Source organism: Sminthopsis crassicaudata, chromosome 5 (assembly GCF_048593235.1).
Source record: "Sminthopsis crassicaudata isolate SCR6 chromosome 5, ASM4859323v1, whole genome shotgun sequence".
In the NCBI taxonomy this organism is placed as follows: Eukaryota; Metazoa; Chordata; class Mammalia; order Dasyuromorphia; family Dasyuridae; genus Sminthopsis; species Sminthopsis crassicaudata.
This window is the reverse complement of record NC_133621.1, coordinates 270,847,667-270,864,808: the sequence shown is the minus strand read 5'-3', so window position 1 is coordinate 270,864,808 and position 17,142 is coordinate 270,847,667. Positions and strand designations below refer to the sequence as shown.

General features: G+C 33.5%; 1 protein-coding gene across 1 annotated transcript in view; it reads left to right on the top strand.

Annotated features, from left to right (window-relative positions):
- The window catches only part of LOC141544645 (coiled-coil domain-containing protein 144A-like), a 31,732-nt gene that overhangs the window by 2,308 nt on the left and 12,282 nt on the right, over positions 1-17,142 (top strand). The window contains exons 3-5 of the mRNA XM_074271046.1: positions 1,391-1,604; positions 13,042-13,657; positions 15,874-15,990. Of these exons, the coding sequence (XP_074127147.1) occupies positions 1,391-1,604; positions 13,042-13,657; positions 15,874-15,990 (947 nt within the window). The remainder of the gene's footprint in view (positions 1-1,390; positions 1,605-13,041; positions 13,658-15,873; positions 15,991-17,142) is intronic.

The window sequence follows — 17,142 nt, the reverse complement described above, 5'->3', positions numbered from 1 at the left end:
AGACATGTTATCATGAATATTTAAGTACAAATTCTGCCTTATCTACCTATTAACTGTGAATTGCACCAAGTTCTCTGGCTTGTCTGTGATGGTTTCTTCTTTTGCTTTAAATCTTGCATCTCATGGAAGTGGATATCTTCAACAGCGAAAATAGCTAATCCAATTCCAATTGATCAGTGATGGACAGAATCAGCTACACACAGAAAAGGAACACTGGGAAATGATTGTAAACTATTAGCATTTTTTTTTCTTTTTCTCCCCAGATTATTTTACCTTCCGAATCCAATTCTTCCTTTGCAACAATAACAACAAAATTCAGTTCTGAACATATACATATATATATATATATATATATATATATATATATATATATATATATATATATATGTTGTACCTAGGATATACTATAACATATTTAATATGTATTGGAATGCCTGCCATCTAGGGGAGGGGGTGGAGGGAAGGAGGGGAAAAATTTGGAACAGAAAGGAGTACAAGGGATAATGTTGTAAAAAATTACCTATGCATATGTACTGTAAAAAAGTTATAATTATAAAATTAATTTTTAAAATGACAAAAAATATTGCATATTAGATTTCCCCTACTGTCAATGTCAACTTCGGTACACATTACAAGCAGAGCCCAGAACAACATTGTTCTCCCCTACATCCTTGCTGTTTTAGTTCTGTTGAACAGTGAATCATATGAAGAATTGAATGTTGCCATGGAAAACCCAATAAACAAGTCTGTTAAATCTGGAACTTGATATGACCCATTTTTCTAATTCTGGATTTGGTCTAAATTTTTAAAAAAATTTTCTTCTGGTGTTTCAGTTAAATGTTGGTTAAAGTTACCAGAACTCTGGCTAAGGAATAAATGAGGGAAGGATTTTACTGTATATGAATGATTTATATTATAAACTTCTAAAGGACAAGCAGTGTTTACATGTAACTATTTGAGGTAAAACACATTTATGATATTTTAAAAGTAATTTAGCATATTTTAATTCATAATCATAAATTACAATTTAATTATATAATGTATTTTATTCATCTTATTGTTGCCATTCACAGTATACATCAGGAAGTTTAATTTTCCCACATATTTTCTTATATAAAGAGGAATCCTGAGGTTTCAAATAGTGTTTTTTTTTAAATAAAATAATGTGTAACCTAAGAGATTCTGTTTAGCTGTCTACAATAACCCAAAGGAGGTTACTTTAAATTCAGTTTAAATTTATTGACAAAATGATATTTTGATATAATCTTAGGATACATATGTGGAGACTGTTTTATCAGTGCCAAAGAATCTGCATTCTAAATATTCTCCTACTGCCCCACAGATTTTAAAATCCTAATATGTTTCTTTACTTGTGTTTTTCTCTATACAGATTCAGATTACATTTGGGAAAAAAAGAAAGTACTTCCTATATATGAACCAGCAGTAGAATTTAAAAATTCAAAATGGACCCAAGTCAGAAGAAAAGTTAAGCTTTTAGAAAAGATGATTATTGGACTACAGGAAGAATTGTCAGAGAGAATGGAAACTAAATACCAGTTAAAGAATCGAAAAGCAGAATGTGATAGAAAACTCTATAGAAACAGGTATGGATGGCATAAGTTTAAATCAAGGTTTGAAAGCATTACACTTACAATGAAACATTGTGACAGAAAATTTGAGGTTAAGAAATGAAAAATGAAAATTCTTTAAAATAATGTAATGAGCCCTACAATGAATCCCTTTAACTTAATGTGGTATAATCCATCTTCCTGTTTGGAATACTTTCCAATAGGTTTCCACCCTTATTTCATCATGTTATTTTTGAAGCACAGATTGCCCCTAATCAACATATATTTAACAAGTATCTTGTGTGCACCAAGCACTGTTGTGGGCACTGAGGCTCAAAGACAAAAATAAAGTGCCACGGGGAATTTTACAATCCATACAAGAATATAGGATGTAAATACAAATGTAAACACAATAAAGTCACAGAAATCTGGAGCAGGAAGCAGGGCCTGGTTTTCAAAGGAAAGGAGTAGCAGCAACTTCATGTAGAAGAAGGTAGGGAAACAGAATTTCAAAAGAATTTCAAAAGAAACAAGAAATTCTAATGGAGGGGGAGGTTAGAAAAGCAACAGTGCACTCCAGGCTGAGAAGACACACTGCACAAAGATGTGGCTTTGGGAAAGAAGAGTTTTGTGTTGTCCTGTGTAGAAGTAAAAGAAGGACACTTTGACTGGATTGTAGACTGCAAGAAGGGGAGTAATGTATAATAAAGTTAGGAAGGTAGTTTCTGTTTCTGATATGCTATAAATATCTGCATATTCAAATTCCTCTGCAAATGTCCTAGTGCCCTGTTATATGCAGAATACTTTGTGAAACTTTAGGGCAGATAAGAGAAAAATATGACCTGGCCTGAGCTGTCAAGGAGCTTACACCCTTGGAAATGGTACTGTTTCTCTTGGTTATCTCATCAGCTCCTCATGAGTTCCTTTAATACCCTTGTGGAGGAATGGTTTCCACAGTGATATATACTCAGTGGTAGTCTTTCTCTTGAGCTCGTTCCATACGTCACTAAGGTTTTTTGGACATCTCAAATGGGATGTGCCATATGCATCTTGGCCTTAACAGAATTATCTTTTCTTCCTAAGCCCTCTTCTCTTCTGAATGTCTCTATAATCAGTGACAGCACCTCCCTCCGATTCACCTAGGACTGCAACCTTAATAACAGCCTTATCTTCTCTTTTTGGTAATGACAAATTTTCTGCTTTTTGAGCATCTCTCATAACGTGCATTTCTGTCTAATAACAATCATCAGTACAATGCAGGCATTCTTTGCATCTTGCTTATATTATTGCACTTGCCTTTCTCTTTCTTTCTCTGAATAAAGACCTTCCACACACTAATCCATTCTTCAAAGCAGCCAAAGTGATTTTCCTCAAGCATAAATGTTACCATGTCATTACTCATCCTCTTCTAGGAGTATTGGCACCCTATCATCTCCAAGATCAAATAAAAATCCCTTTTCTTGCCTCTGAAAGGCCATTATAACTAGCCCTTTCCTGCTTTTCCAGATTTTTAAAAAATTATACCTTTTTAATGGGGAAATCAAACTATCACTTTTTGCAGATGATATGATGGTATACTTAGAAAACCCCAAAGACTGCTAAAAGGCTATTAGAAATAATTCATAACTTTAGCAAAGTTGCAGGATACAAAATAAATCCACATAAATCCTCAGCAGTTTTATACATTACCAACACAATCCAACAGCAAGAGATACAAAGAGAAATTACATTCCAAATAACGGTCCATAGTATAAAATATTTGGCAATATATCTACCAAAGGAAAGTCAGGAATTGTATGAGCAAAATTACAATACTCTTGCCACAAAAATAAAGTCAGATTTAAATAATTGGAAAGACATTAAGTGTTTTTGGATAGGCTGAGCAAATATAATTAAGTTGACAATACTCCCTAAACTAATAGTGCAATACCAATTAGACTCCCAAGAAACTATTTTAATGACCTAGAAAAAGTACCGACATAATTCATATGGAAGAACAAAAGGCCGGGAATTTCAAGGGAATTAATGAAAAAAAATGAAGGTGGCCTAGCTGTACCTGATCTAGAACTATATTATAAAGCAGCAGTCACCAAAACCATTTGGTATTGGCTAAGAAATAGACTAGTTGATCAGTGGAATAGGTTAGGCTCACAGGACAAGATAGTGAATAAAAAGAGCTATCTAGTGTTTGACAAACCCAAAGATCCCAACTTTGGATAAGAATTCATTACTTGACAAAAACTGCTGGGAAAACTGGAAATTAGCATGACAGAAACTAGCCATGGACCCACACATAACACCACATACTAATATAAGATCAAAATGGATCCATGATTTAGGAACTAATGCAAACAAGATTAGAAGGGAAGTAACAAATTGGGAAAACATTTTTACAGTTAAAAGTTCTGATAAAGACCTCATCTCCAAAATATACGGAGAATTGACTCTAATTTATAAGAAATCCAGCCATTCTGCAATTGATAAATGGTCAAAGGATATGAACAGACAATTTTCAGATGATGAAAGTGAAACTATTTCCACTCATATGAAAGAGTGTTCCAAATCACTATTGATGAGAGAAATGCAAATTAAGACAACTCTGAGATACCACTACACACCTCTCAGATTGGCTAAGATGACAGGAATAAATAATAATTAACATTGGAAGGGAAGTGGGAAAACTGGGACACTGATGCATTGTTGGTGGAGTTGTGAAAGAATCCAACCATTCTGGAGAGCAATCTGGAATTATGCCCCAAAAGTTATCAAACTGTGCATACCCTTTGATCCAGCGGTGCTGCTACTGGGCTTATATCCCAAGGAAATACTAAAGAAGGGAAAGGGACATGTATGTGCCAAAATGTTTGTGGCAGCCCTTTTTGTAGTGGCTAGAAACTGGAAAATGAATGGATGCTCATCAATTGGAGAATGGTTGGGTAAATTATGGTATATGAATGTTATGGAATATTATTGTTCTGTAAGAAATGACCAGCAGGATCAATATAGAGAGGCTTGCAGAGACTTACATCAACTGATGCTGAGTGAAATGAGCAGAACTAGGAGATCATTATACACTTCAACAAGGATACTGTATGAGGATGTATTCTGATGGAAGTGGATATCTGTAACATAGAGAAGAACTAATCCAATTCCAATTGATCAATGATGGACAGAATCAGTTATAGCCAGAGAAGGAACACTGGGAAGTGAGTGTAAACTCTTTGCAGAATCCAATTCTTCCTTTGCAACAAAAATAACAACAATAAAATTCGATTCTGCACATATATATTGTACCTAGGATATACTATAACATACTTAATATGTATGGGAATGCCTGCCATCTAGGGGAAGGTGTGGAGGGATGTAGGGGAAAATTCGGAACAGAAGGGAGTACAAGGGATAATGTTGTAAAAAAAAAATTACCTATGCATATGTACTGTCAAAAATGTTATAAATATAAAATTAATTTAAAAATTTAAAAAAATTATACCTTCTTATTTTCAAGATATATGCATTGGTAATTTTTCAGCATTGACAATTGCAAAGCCTTTTGTTCCAACTTTTCCCCTCTTTCCCTCCACCCCTGAGTTTCCCTTGGCAGGTAGATTCCTAAGCAATTTGTACTATCCATAGTTACTTTAAATGGAATTTCTCTTATAAAACTCTAACTGTTGGATTTTGTTAGTGATATATAAGAATATATATATATATATATATATATATATGTATGTATCTATATGTGTGTATATATATATATATATATATGTATGTATCTATATGTGTGTATATATATATACATATACATATATATATGTATCTATATGTGTGTATATATACATATATATATATGTGTATATATATATATATATATATATATATATATATATATATATATATATATATATATATATATATATATATATATATATATATATGAATGCTTATGACTTATGTGGGTTTATGTTGTATCCTGCAACTTTGCTAAAGGAATGGATTATTTCTAATAGCTTTTTAGTAGAAACTTTGGGGTTCTCTAGGTATACTGTCATATCATCAGTAAAGCATGAAAATTTGGTTTCCTCCTTACCTACTCTAATTCCTTTAATCTTTTTCTCAACTCTTATTTCCAAAGCTAGCATTTCTACTACAATACTGAATAGTAATGGCTATAGTGGGCAACCTTGTTTCACTCCTGATCTTAGTGGGAATGTTTCCAGTTTATCGCCATTACATATGATGCTTACTGATGATTTTAAATAGATGCTATTGATTATTTTAAAGAAAAGTCCTTTTATTCCTATATTCTCAAGTGTTTTTAATAGGAATGGATGTTGGATTTTATCAAATTTTTTCTGCATCTATTGAAATGATCATATGGTTTCTGTCAATTTGGTTATTAATATGGCCAATTATACTGATAATGTTCCTAATAGTAAAACAGCCATGCATTCCTGGTATAAATCCTACTTGATTTGTATTATCCTGGGGATGATTTTCTATAGTCTTTTTGCTAATATCTTATTTAAGATTTTTGTATCAATATTCATTAGGGAGATTGGTCTATAATTTTCTTTCTTTCTTTTCAACCTACTTGGTTTGGGTGTCAGTACCATGTCTCTGTCATAAAAGGAATTTGGTAGGAATCCTTTATTCCCTATTTTTTCAAATATTTTATATAGCATTGAGGCTAATTGTTCTTTGAACGGTTGAGAGAATTCACATGAAAATCCATCTTGTCCTTGAGATTTTTTTAGGGAATTTATTAATAGCTCGTTCTATTTCTTTTTTTCTGAAATGGGAATATTTAAGGGATTTACTTTCTCATTTGTTAATATGGGAAGCTTATTTTTTTGGATGTAGTCATCCATTTCACTTAGGTTATCAATTTTATTGGCATAAAGTTGGGTAAATCTTATTATTTCTCTAATTTCCTCTTCATTGGTAGAAAGTTCTCCCTTTTCATTTTTTTTATTAATCTATTTTTTTAATTTTCAAAATTATTACTTTATTGCTTAGTTGGGGGCAAAGCTGAATTTTTCTTTGAGGCTTTGGCTTACATATGTTGTGGTGTTCTTCTCTTGTCTTGAGTTGGTGTCTTGGGTGGCTCTGGCTCCATAACGGCTCTTTAGAATGAGTTTTTGTTTGTTTACTCATTGCAAACTTACTTCCTGAATTGGGACTTTGTGCAAAGGCCATGCTCTACATAGTTCTTTCTCAGCTCCTAGATTATGGAAGAAAGGCGATCATTTTCAGCGGATGTATTAGTCACAAGAAATCTCATTTGTTTAATGTCATTCTACAGCTCTTCAATTCTCTCCATCAGCTTTGCCTCCTTGGAAGCAGTTTCTAGCAGTAAGCATTCTTCTCTGTTCTCTCCATCATATGTGACCCGCTTATGGTTGCTGTGACATTCTGCTAATGCCTGTTTCAATTGATGCAGTTCCAGCCTATGGGACTCTAGTTCTGTTTCCAAGTCCCCATATTTCTGTTTCAAGTCAGCATTTTCCTCGAGCACTGCCAGGCCATATGTTGCAGCCTGGACTTTCTCCTGGGTTGTCTCCTGCAGCTCGCTGGATAACCGTTCCACTTCTGCTCTCAGAAGTGCCAAGACCCTTTCCTATTCCATAGGGGAGAAGCTGGGCCCGTGCCTCCTGAGGCCGGGGCAACCCCCCTCTCAGCCCGCAGAGCCCGGTACGGTGGTTTGAAACTCCTCTAGCTTCTTAACGGTCCCCTCGGGCTACATGGAGGCTACAGATTTGCCTGCTCGCTTGTCCCGCCCCCTTCCCCCTTTTCATTTTTAAGAATAATAATTTGATTTTCCTCTTTCCTTTTTCTCATCAGATTTACCAAAGGTTTGTCTATTTCATTGTTTTTTTTTTTTAATAAAACCAACTCTTAGTTTTATTTATTAATTCAATAGTTTTTTTTTTCACTTTGAGTATTAATTTCTCCTTTTAATTTTAGAATTTCCAGCTTATTTTTGATTGGAATTTTTTAATTTTGTCTTTTTCTAGCTTTTTAAGTTGCAGCCCAATTCATTGATCTTCTCTTTCTCTATTTTATTCAAGTACGCCTCTAAGGATATAAAATTTCCCCTTATTACCACTCTGGCTGCATCCCACAAATTTTGTTATGATGTCTCATTGTTGTCATTATCTTGAGTGAAATTATTAATTTTGTCTATAATTTGCTGTTTCATCCAATCATTCTTTGAGATGAGATTACTTAATTTCCAATAATTTTTAGTCTATTTACCCCTAACTTTTTGTTGAATGTAGTTTTTATTGCATCATGATCTGAAAAAAAAAAAAAAAAAACAAACAAAAAAAAAACATTTACTATTTCTGCCTTCCGGCATTTAATTTTGAGATCTTTATGTCCTAACATATGGTCAATTTTTGTATAGGTTCCATGAACTGTTAAGAAGCAAGTATACTCTTTTCTGTCACCATTCAGTTTTCTTTAAAGATCTGTCATACCTAACTTTTATAATATCCTATTTACCTCTTTAATTTCTTTCTTATTTGTTTTGTGCTTTTATTTATCTAATTCTGAGAGTACAAGTTTGAGATCTCCCACTGTTATAGTTTTGCTGTCTGTTTCTTCTTGCAGCTCTCTTCACTTCTTCAAGACTGTAGATACTATACCACTTGGTGGATATATGTTTTTTATTGATATTGCTTCATTGTCTATGCTACCCTTTAGCAAGAAATAATTTCCTTCCTTAGCTCTTTTAATTAAATCAATTTTTGCTTTTGCTTGATCTGAGATAAGGATGGTTACCCCGCTTTTTTTTTTTACTTCAAATGAAACATAATAGATTCTGCTCCAGTCGTTTACTTTCTTACTTTCTCCCTTCTTTAAATGTGTTTCCTATAAGCAAGATATTTTAGGATTCTGACTTTTGATCCAGTCTGCTATCCACCTTTGCTTTATGGGAGTGTTCATCCTATTCACATTTACAGTTAAAATTACTAATTCTGTATTTCCTGCCATCTTATTATCCCCAGATTATGCTTTTCTTTTTCTTGCCCTCCTTTACCCCCTTTCCCAGTATAAAACTTATGGGCCCCATTTTCATCATGCAATTTAGGATCCCTCCCTTCTCCCTTTGAATCCCTTCCCCTTTCTTGTACCCTTCCCTTATTATGCTTTTCTTTTTCCCTTTTCCTCTCCCAGTTTTTAAAATGGTAAAAGAAGATTTACTCTAAAATAAATAGGTCAATTATTTTCTCTTTGAGCGAACTCTGATGAGAGTAAGACTCACACAATGTTCCTCCCCTCTCTAAATTCCCTCAGACCTGATAGGTTTCCTTTGCTTCTTCGTGGAATGCAGTTTCCCTCTTTTTATCTCCCCTTTTCCCTTTTTCTGACACAATCCCCTTTCCATTTAGAATTCCCTTTTTTATGTTATATCAGTAAATTCAAATTATATATGTAGTCTTTGTGTATATCCATGAGAGAAATACAGTTCTCAAGAGAGTTCCTTTTACCTTTTTCTGCTTTTCTTGAGTCATCTGGTTTTTCCTTAGAAACAAATGGAATTCATCTGTTTCAATAAATGTCCATTTTCTTCCATGGAAAAAAATGCTCAGCTTAGTTGGGTCGTTTATTTTTGGCTTCATTCCAAGTTCTTTTGCCTCTTGGAATATCAGATTGCAGGTCCTAAGATCCTTTAATGTGGAGGCAGCCAGATATGAGTGATCCTGATTGTGGCACCTCAGTATCTGAATTGTTTTTTTTTTTCCTGGCTGCTTGTAATATATTTTCCTTAGTCTGATAGTTCTGAAATTTGGCCACAATATTCCTTGATGTTTTTATTTTAAGGTCTTTTCCAGAAGGTGCTCGATGAATTCTTTCAATGCCTAGTTTACCTTCTGATTCTATTACATCTGGGCAGTTCTCTTTGATGATTTCCTGTAAAATAGTATCTAGGCTATTTTTTCATCATAATTTTTGAGAAGGCCAATAATACTCAGATTATCTCTCCCAGATTTATTTTTCAGGTTTAATGTTTACCAAATAATTTTTCATTTTTTTTGGTTTTACTTGAATAATTCTTGATATCTCAATGAATTATTCATTTCTATTTGTTCAGTTATGATTTTTAATGAGTTATTTACTTCATTAGCTTTTTAAACTTCTTAATGTATGTGTCCAATCGAGATTGTAAATGAGTTGTTTTGCTCTATGGAAATTTTTTCCATTTCACTAATTTTATTTCTTTTTTTAGTGAGTTATTTTCTCTTTCCAATTCACAAATTCTACTTTCCTGAGAGTTCTTTACCATTTCTAATTCACAAATTCTGTTTCTTTGCAATTCTTGGGAGTTCTTTATTTTCCAATTCACATTTCAGGAAGTTGTTACTCTCTTACATAGCTACTTTTCCTTTCCCCATTTTTCTTCTATCTCTCTTTTAAGATCCTTAAATGTTTCTTCTAGGAGAGCCTTTTGTAATGGGACCAGGTTAGATGCCCCTTTGGCGTATTGTCTGGAGACTGTCTGGTATTAGTCTCCTCAGGATGGAAAACCTATTCTCTTTCTGTATAGAAGTTATCAATCATTCTTGTGATTTTTTTTACTCATTTTTTAAAGCCTGTATGGTCTGCCTTCAGGGCAAAGAGGTTACCAGCTTCCTCTGCAGAGCAGGGATCGATATATAGACAGTAGCTGTCCTGCAAATGGGCTGCAAGGAGTGTCAAGGCATGGGAGTGCTCTGAAAAAAGTTCCCCACCAGAAGTGACTCAGGCCTAGGTATTTTGGGGCTGAGCAGGGGAAGTGCCCAGTGAAGAGCCCCATGGTATGGATTAGTGACTGCCCAGGGGCTAGAGGCTGAGCAGTGAAAGTGTCACGATCCCAAGCCAAAGCCCTGCTGTGGGGCTGTGGCTATTAGCAGTTGACCAGTGAATAGCCTCTCAGTGACTGGAAGTGTCTCTGCCCAGGGATGCACAATCATGCTTCAGAAGTTCTATTGCCCCAGGCCACCGAACTTGCCACTTTGCAGATAAGAGGCTATCCCCGGGCTGCACCCCTCTGCCATACAAATTTGTGACTGCCCCAGCCTGTGCTGCAGAATGTAGCTTCCCAGTTGAGCTGTGGTAGGTGCTGAATCACTTCCAGTTTTGGGTGGGTATAGACAGATTTTGTTAGGTTCTGGCATTTTTTACAGTATCCTCTACCTTTGGCTTTAATGTCTCTATTGTTCTACTACTTTGTAATCAAGGCAGAGCAGTAAGCCTATGGCAGAGTCGTTTCTGTAAATTTTCTAACCACAGAGGCCAACCCCTCCAGTCTGCTCAATATGCCAACCTCTAGTTCTATCCCTGTTTGCGCTGGTCTGTTCCCACTGCTCAGAACAAACCTTTTCTGGCGTTCTTCCAAATTATCTTTGGCTGGCAAGTTGTTGTACTTCTACTCTTAGTGAATTTTACCAGTCAAGTGCTATTTTTGAGGCTCAATTGAATAATTGGTCGGGACGCTATGAGAGGAGCTTAGAAAGTTGCATGTGTCTTCGCCACCATCTTAGCTCCGCCCTTTTCCAGTTTTCTCACATTTTACTCCTCTTCCTAACTCTGACATCCAGATCTACTGGCTCACCTGCTATTCTTTTTCTTTATTGTAAGACCACATTCCCCTATGGTACACAAACATTTGTTTGAATATTTATTTTTTAATACATATTGAGTTCCAAATTTTCTCTCTTTTTCCTCCTTCCCCCCCCCTGTAAAACATTAACCGATTTGATGTTGATTTTTTTTAGATGTTGTCATGTAAAACATATTTTCATATTAGGCATGATGTGAGAGAAGAACAATTTAAATGGAAAAACAAAACAAACAAACAAACAAAAAAAACATGAAACATCTAAAGTGAAAATCATATAATATGACCTTCATTCAGGCTTCATCAGTTCTTTCTCTTGATATGGATAGCATTTTTCATCATGAATCCTTTGAGATTATCTTAGATCATTGTATTGCTGAAAAGAGCTGAGTTATTGATAGATGATCATGACCCAATATTGATGTACAGGGTGGTAATTCTGATCACTTAACCTTTTATCATTTCATATAAGTCTTTCCAGGTTTTTCTGAAATTTCACTGCCTGTCAAATTTTTAGTGCCTTTAGTAATGATGTGCCTTCTTTTCTGATGTTACCTCTCAAATATTCAATATGTAACTTGCTTTCATGAATGTTATTGATATGTTTTGAGGACTTAGAATATAAGCACCTAGAAGGGAGGGATTAGTGTTTTTGACTTTTTTTTTGACTTTTGACTTTTATCCCCAGTGCTTGGTATATAGGAATGAATGCTTGTTTACTGAAAATAATTGACTTATTAAGAGTTCTATGCTATACAATAAAAGTTTATAAACAGCATGCATAATCTCCATTGACTTTCTTATGGGAGTATTTGAGAATTATTTCTTCCTCACAATATAAATGATCCTTTATATTTTCAGTAGGATAGTCATTCCATGTGATTCTAATCTAACACTTTTGAGGGTTAATCTCCTTATTTTTAATTATACTTAGTTTATTCTCTCATTCATCATTGAAATATGTGAAAACATTGTCTCAATACCTCCATCATGGAGGGTTGTGAAATACTGAAAGTAATTAGTCAACAATAGGAACACTTTAGCACGAGTCTAATCAAAGTAGGTCTTCTTAGTTTTCATTTCAAATTCTGATTACCACTCCAGACAATTGTCTTCATCAATATAAATAGTATAGGCAGGGTTCTTGACTTCTCAGTGGCTCAGACACCTCCATTTAGCATGCAGTCTACATCTTCAAACCTTAAAATAGTGGTACAAGCAGACTGTAAGCCGATGTTTTGACTAGTATTGGATTTGAAATACTGGTGGATATCTGAAAAATTACAAAAAGAATCTTGATGGATTTGTCTCTTTTCAACAAAAATGAAGTTTTTCAGATCAATTCCAGTAGAAACGTGTGAGAGAGAGAGAGAGAGCCATCTGCATGCAAAAGAACAGTGTAGAGACTGAATGTAGGTCTCAACATCATATTACCTGTATTTTTAGTTGTTGATATTTGCTTGTTTTCTTTACTTCCCATTTTTCCCTGTTTGATCTGATTTTTCTTGTGCAGCATCATACATATGGAAATATGTACGGAATAATTGCACATGTTTAACATATATTGTATTACTTGCCATCTAGGGGAAGGGGTGGGGGCACAGAAGGGAGAAAAAATTTCAGAAACAAGATTTTGCATTATCTTTGCATGTATTTTGGAAACAAAAACGTATTTAAAAATGCAATACAATAGAACAATATTAAATAAAAAGGAATCCTGAAAATTAGAATGAAAGTTTCTCTCACAAAGTTCAATGCAAAATTTCCTTTTGATTATTTTAAAATTTTATCCATTTTAGTAATTTTTCAAGACTATATAACACAATTACTTACAATTATTTTTTTTCCAAATGCAATACTGAACTCTAGATTGGAAGGTGAAAAACAAAACAGAGAAAAACTACAGACACAAATGCATTACCCTTCTTGTGCAAGTTCTGCTGTGCTTGAAGAGGAAAGTCAGACATCAAAACTAAACCTTCAGCGAAAACGAGATAAATTGCTTCTTTTAAAGGACAGCCTAATAGATAAGATTGACATCCTGACAATTGAGCTTTCTAAACTCGAAAATGAGATCTACCAAGTAAATAATGACCATAGAATGAAGACATTACTTTTAGAACAAACTCAGAGACAATTAAAAGAGTTCAAAGATAAATTAAAGCAACTCAAAAACGAAAAATCTATACAACAGAAAAACTTGAATAAATTAATTTTCAAAGAAGAGTCCCTGCAAGAAAGATTAGCCCAAATGCAGAAGAAAATTCAGCTGCTTCAGAAACCTTTTGAAGATTCCCAAAACAAAGGGGTCTTCATATCAAAGGGTGTCCAGGTGCAGTTTAAGGATAGCCCCATGACTTTTTGTGCTGATACTGCAAAAAAAGATCCTGTGCTAGAAGAGAGAAATAAAGAGTCAGTTGATGAGAGATGTATTTCTTTAAGAGACAAACTAGGTAAACTTGAAAATGAGAACTCAAAAAACAAGGTAAGTCTTTAAATATTGTCTGACAAACATTTAATATTTTGAAATGAATTTCAAAGTTATTTTGATCAAGATAAATTAGGAATTTGATTTTCTGATATTAGTAACTTTCAATGTAAAATTTCTGATATGCAAAAAAGGACGATGAGAAAGCATTCATGATAAAAAAAAAAAAAAAAAAACAAGCCAATATCCATTTTTTAGATAAGATGACTAATTTTGATTAAAAAATATTGTGTGCGTTAGCCCATGAAATTTTAAATGCATTATAGCAGTTAGTGAGTGTAGATGGAGTTAAGCACTTTTAAGTAGATACTGATCAACTTGTAGTTCTAATAATTTGCCTAGCATTCCAGGTAATGCTGCAATGGAATAAATCATTTGACTCACGGAAACAAGATAAATCCTGAAAAAATATTCTAGGCATAATGTAACAATTCAAATGAGTCATCTAAACTGAGATACTGTTGGACATTACCATTCATAACCATTGAAACATGTTTATCAATCTGAATAGTTTTAATTCAAACTAATATGAACTGATTTTTTAAATATTAAAAAGCTGATCATATTTTTAATAAAATCATAAAGATTACTGACTATGTTTCTTTAGAATTTAGGACAACAGTTCTCTTCAAAGAGACTGTGATTGTGCATTAAGAATTAATTTTGGTGTGTGGTAATAAAGCCATTTTTTAAAGTTTGCTTTTGATTCCCTACTACATATTTATTGTTTATGTCAGTATTTTTTCACTGTTTTTACTAATACTTCTTGCATAATTTCCAGAATTGCAGTTTATGGCATCAGTGCCTTTCATTTACTGAAAATTTAGCTTTTTTACTGTCTAATAGCAGGTCTCATTTTCTCTGATGCTTATCACGTTTGCAATAAGTGGAATACTACCAACTATAGCACTGTGCAGCAATTTCAGATGAAAAAAATTATATTTTATATTTAGTTTTTATGATCAGGTAGTTGGATATAGATTCATTTCATAGTGGAATTTAATGTTTTTGTACTGATTCAGTTATTTTTGTCAATTATCTTTAGACAATTTTACATTTGTTTCTCTTCCTTATTTCCTTTTGAAATATTACTAGAATTTAGTTGACTTTTTACAAGATAATTAATCGTATCTAATGAGATAAAAATGTTAAATGCATTTTACTTTTTAGTTACACTTACTATTGTCACAAATGCAATAGTTTTCTTTATAATGAAACTACACAGGCTTTTTATAATGCATGAATATTAATGCACACACATATATATCCTTGTATTTTGTGTGTATATGTATATTTATATATGTATATATGTTTGTATGTTGGTCTTCTACTAGGTTAGAGAATGAAATGAATTTATTTCCCTTTTTTTGTAATCTTGCACCATACTGTATATCTAGAAGTGAAAGAGCTACCATATTTTCTATAATTTTCCCCATTTTCTGGAGTATAATTTATAACCTTGTATAAAAAGGAACTGCTTTAAAGACTTAACAGGGGCAGCAGCCCCTCTGTCCCCTTCCTTCTTCCCCCCTCCCTTTTTTTTTTTTGTTTCTGCTTTCATCAAATCAGATCAATCCCTTCAAGTAATTTTGTCATGCCTGACAAGCCTAACAGTGATCAGATGATAATTCTCCAGGGGAAACTATGTGAGGAAAGAAAATTCATCTTCTTCTCATAAATGTTCTTATTCATATAAGGGCACGTGCAAAGAACTTTTTTTTTGAAAAAGAGAAAGGAAAAAACCTAATGTTTCTATCAGATATAAGAAATTATACAGTCTACCTCTACCATTCCCCCACCTTCCATGTGAATTGCATATGAAAAAGTTTATCTCCTACATGGCTTTGGAGGTGTTTTATTTCTGAAGACAGAATGAAAGTAATGGTTTATGATGAGCAAGAAAAGAGGATAGCATTTGGCCCATGCTTGAATGAAAGATGTGTGATATAGGGAAAATAATTTTTTGTTCTACGAACCAAGTTCCAATCCTTTTCTTGATTATTTTTATGACAGCTTACTTAACCTCTTTGGGTCTTAACTTTCCTCAAACTGCAAAATGAGGTGATTGCATTAAAAGTCCCTAAGACATTTACTAAAACCATGCTATGATAATCATAAATATATTCAGACAAGTAAAAGCATATTAATTTCATAGAAGATAAAGGTGCTATATAAAATCAGTAATAGAAATTCTACATACATATTTCTATCAGGATACAATAAGAAAGCTACGAGAAAAAATGGCAGATTCCCAAAAAAACCAACTCACGACTTCACAAGAGATTCAGTCCCAACAAAGAGATTTATTCTTGATGCAAAAACAACATAAAGTATGTATGCAACAAATCCATAATTTCTCATTGATTAATGGAACGTTTTCAGTATAATAATTTTTTTAACCAATAGTATAATACATTTTCTGATAATTGTGCCTGTCATTTAAACTAACAGAACGAGACCTATAACATCTACCATTTGTACCCCTTAATACCATTTTTATATTGGGATAATTATATTTACTCATAATATCCTTACAGAAGGAATGATATGTTGTGTGTTTTTTCCTGAGTATTAAGTATATCATACTTTAACTATGTTCTTATGTATGTATGTTTGTGTGTGTGTATAGATAAGTGGATCTATACACAGACACACACACACAGGCTACTTGGTGGAAATATGAATAGAACTTTGCATCTAAAGTTGGAAAGATCTAGGTTCAAAAGTGGCCTCAGACAATATAGGGAAGTTACTTTATCTTTCTTAGCTTCTTTAACTGTACAATGTGTATAATCAAAGCATCCACCTCCCAGAATAGTTGTGAGAATGCAATGAGAAAAGAATTCTAAAGCTCTTAGCACAGTGCCTGATGCATAGTGGATACTTAGGGAATGCTTGTTTCTCTGCTCCAGAAACATAAAAGTCAATATTTTCAGTTATATATAAAAGTAATCATTGTCTCTTATATTTTGAGTAACATCTCTGAATGTTGAGAACCAGTTCCCTTACTTGCTTAACTTCAGTATAACGGTTTTTACTAAGAACTGGTTTATTGCTAGTTTCTTTTTTTTTCAAAACTTATTCTTTCGTATTTGTATGCTAGAGAAATATTTCTGGTTTTCAGAAATCAACATTGGAATAGAATAAATTTTGTTTCCCAAATCAATTTTTTCCTCTATCACTCAATTCTCTTTATTTCCCTGGCATTCTGTTTGGACCATATTGATGCAAATATTAACTTTTTAAAAAGCCTTTGTGTTGAGACTGTCATCAAGGAGCTAGATGTGCACTGAACTTGATAAGGAATCACAGGGAAGCCATCAATCTGTGTCTATATGAATGAACTCAGTAAAATGCATTCAGAGCAAACTGGCACCTTCTCTTCCCTTTCTTCTTTCCCTGATTAGGGTAGTGACTAAGCTATATTAGAACTGGGTAAAAATTATGTTTCTTTTTTCTTTAATTAATGAATGTCAGTTCTG